At 45.2% G+C, this 1922-nt stretch overlaps 1 protein-coding gene across 1 annotated transcript in view; it reads right to left on the reverse strand.

Moving 5' to 3' along the window:
• The window catches only part of LOC107096014 (protein NLRC3-like), a 13153-nt gene extending 11231 nt beyond the window's left edge, over positions 1–1922 (reverse strand). Inside the window, exons 1-3 of the mRNA XM_015392459.1 lie at positions 1635–1922; positions 1337–1519; positions 925–1028 (exon numbers count right to left, since the gene is read on the reverse strand). Of these exons, the coding sequence (XP_015247945.1) occupies positions 925–1028; positions 1337–1519; positions 1635–1922 (575 nt within the window). The remainder of the gene's footprint in view (positions 1–924; positions 1029–1336; positions 1520–1634) is intronic.

The following is a 1922-nucleotide window of genomic DNA, read 5'->3' on the forward strand; positions in this document are numbered from 1 at the left end:
ACGAAGCAGAGACTCTGGAGGACGACCATGAGGCCGAAGACGAAGCAGAGACTCTGGAGGACGACCATGAGGCCGAAGACGAAGCAGAGACTCTGTAGGACGACCATGAGGCCGAAGACTAAGCAGAGACTCTGGAGGACGACCATCAGGCCGTAGACGAAGCAGAGACTCTGGAGGACGACCATGAGGCCGTAGACGAAGCAGAGACTCTGTAGGACGACGATTAGGCCGAAGACGAAGCAGAGACTCTGTAGGAAGGCCATGAGAATGGAGCAAAGTAATTAGGTGAAAGGTTTATCTGAGACTCTGAGTCGGCGCCCTCCAAGGTTCCTGCTGCTGACCGATGGTCTCTTGAGGTGGTCTTAGACACAACCTTTCACCTACTTGCAAAATACATTTAGTAACATATCCAGAAGATTCACCTCTCACCTGCCCTCACCTGACTCACACCTTAATGAGGCATGATTGAAACCACTTTGCCAAGAGAGTTATCGACCCATCAGAACCCCCTAATGACCTTTAACCCCTCCCCAGATAACCTCCATGGCCAATCCAGTAGGAGGGATCAGAGCCACCTTTTGTTCCCCCTAATTCTTTCTTCCACCTACAGTATATTAATCTCACTGCTCCCCACCATCAATTAGAAATGAGGAAGCCTGTAAGATGAGAGGAGAAATGTCTCCTAGAAAACTTCACGTCCAGTTGCCTCAACTCAACCTGTCATGTTTTACCATGACTTAGATAACTGGGAATCTTCACGATACCTCCAACAAAGTTTGTCTTGAACTCAGTGGAGACTGAATTAGATGAAAATATCTAGCAAAAACAAGCAGCCTTGTTCACAAGAATAAAAATGTGGAAGAAAAACATTTCAAACGGAGTCAGATCAGTTCAATACAGTGTAAAAAATTCAACAGAGCTCACCTCTTTTCAGCTGAAGGTTGGTCAGATTTAAAATCCAAAACAAAACTCTTTGAACAGTCGGTCTTAAAGGACACACGTCTGGGTTCTGCTTCTATGTTGAGGTTCTGTTGGATACTGGAGGGAAAACTAAAATTCAAACATTGTCTGATGTGTTATCTAAACTTAAACACCTAAATATAGAACTCTAAAATGTTCCATAACAGCTCATGTTTGAAAGTGATCCGAATATTCATGGTTTTACTGTAAAAGATTAATAACGATACTAATGAGAAAGTTTTTATTTAGTTTAAACATATTTAATGTATACCTCTGTTTTATATAAGAATATTTAGGTTGATGTTTAGAAGTTTTTTAGGTACTAAAATTATCTTTAAAACCTTTGGAATTAATAGCAGAGACTCTGTAGGACGACCATGAGGCCGAAGACGAAGCAGAGACTCTGTAGGACGACCATGAGGCCGAAGACTAAGCAGAGACTCTGGAGGATGAACATGAGGCCGAAGACTAAGCAGCGACTCTGTAGGACGACCATGAGGCCGAAGACAAAGCAGAGACTCTGGAGGATGAACATGAGGCCGAAGACTAAGCAGAGACTCTATAGGACGACCATAGGCCGAAGACTAAGCAGAGACTCTGTAGGACGACCATGAGGCCGAAGACAAAGCAGAGACTCTGGAAGATGAACATGAGGCCGAAGACTAAGCAGAGACTCTATAGGACGACCATAGGCCGAAGAAGAAGCAGAGACTCTGTAGGACGACCATGAGGCCGAAGACAAAGCAGAGACTCTGGAGGACGACCATGAGGCCGAAGACAAAGCAGAGACTCTGGAAGATGAACATGAGACCGAAGACTAAGCAGAGACTCTGGAGGACGACCATGAGGCCGAAGACTAAGCAGAGACTCTGTAGGACGACCATGAGGCCGAAGACAAAGCACAGACTCTGGAAGATGAACATGAGACCGAAGACTAAGCAGAGACTCTGGAGGACGACCAT

This window comes from Cyprinodon variegatus, unplaced genomic scaffold, assembly GCF_000732505.1.
Source record: "Cyprinodon variegatus isolate N-32 unplaced genomic scaffold, C_variegatus-1.0 Scaffold592, whole genome shotgun sequence".
In the NCBI taxonomy this organism is placed as follows: domain Eukaryota; kingdom Metazoa; phylum Chordata; class Actinopteri; order Cyprinodontiformes; family Cyprinodontidae; genus Cyprinodon; species Cyprinodon variegatus.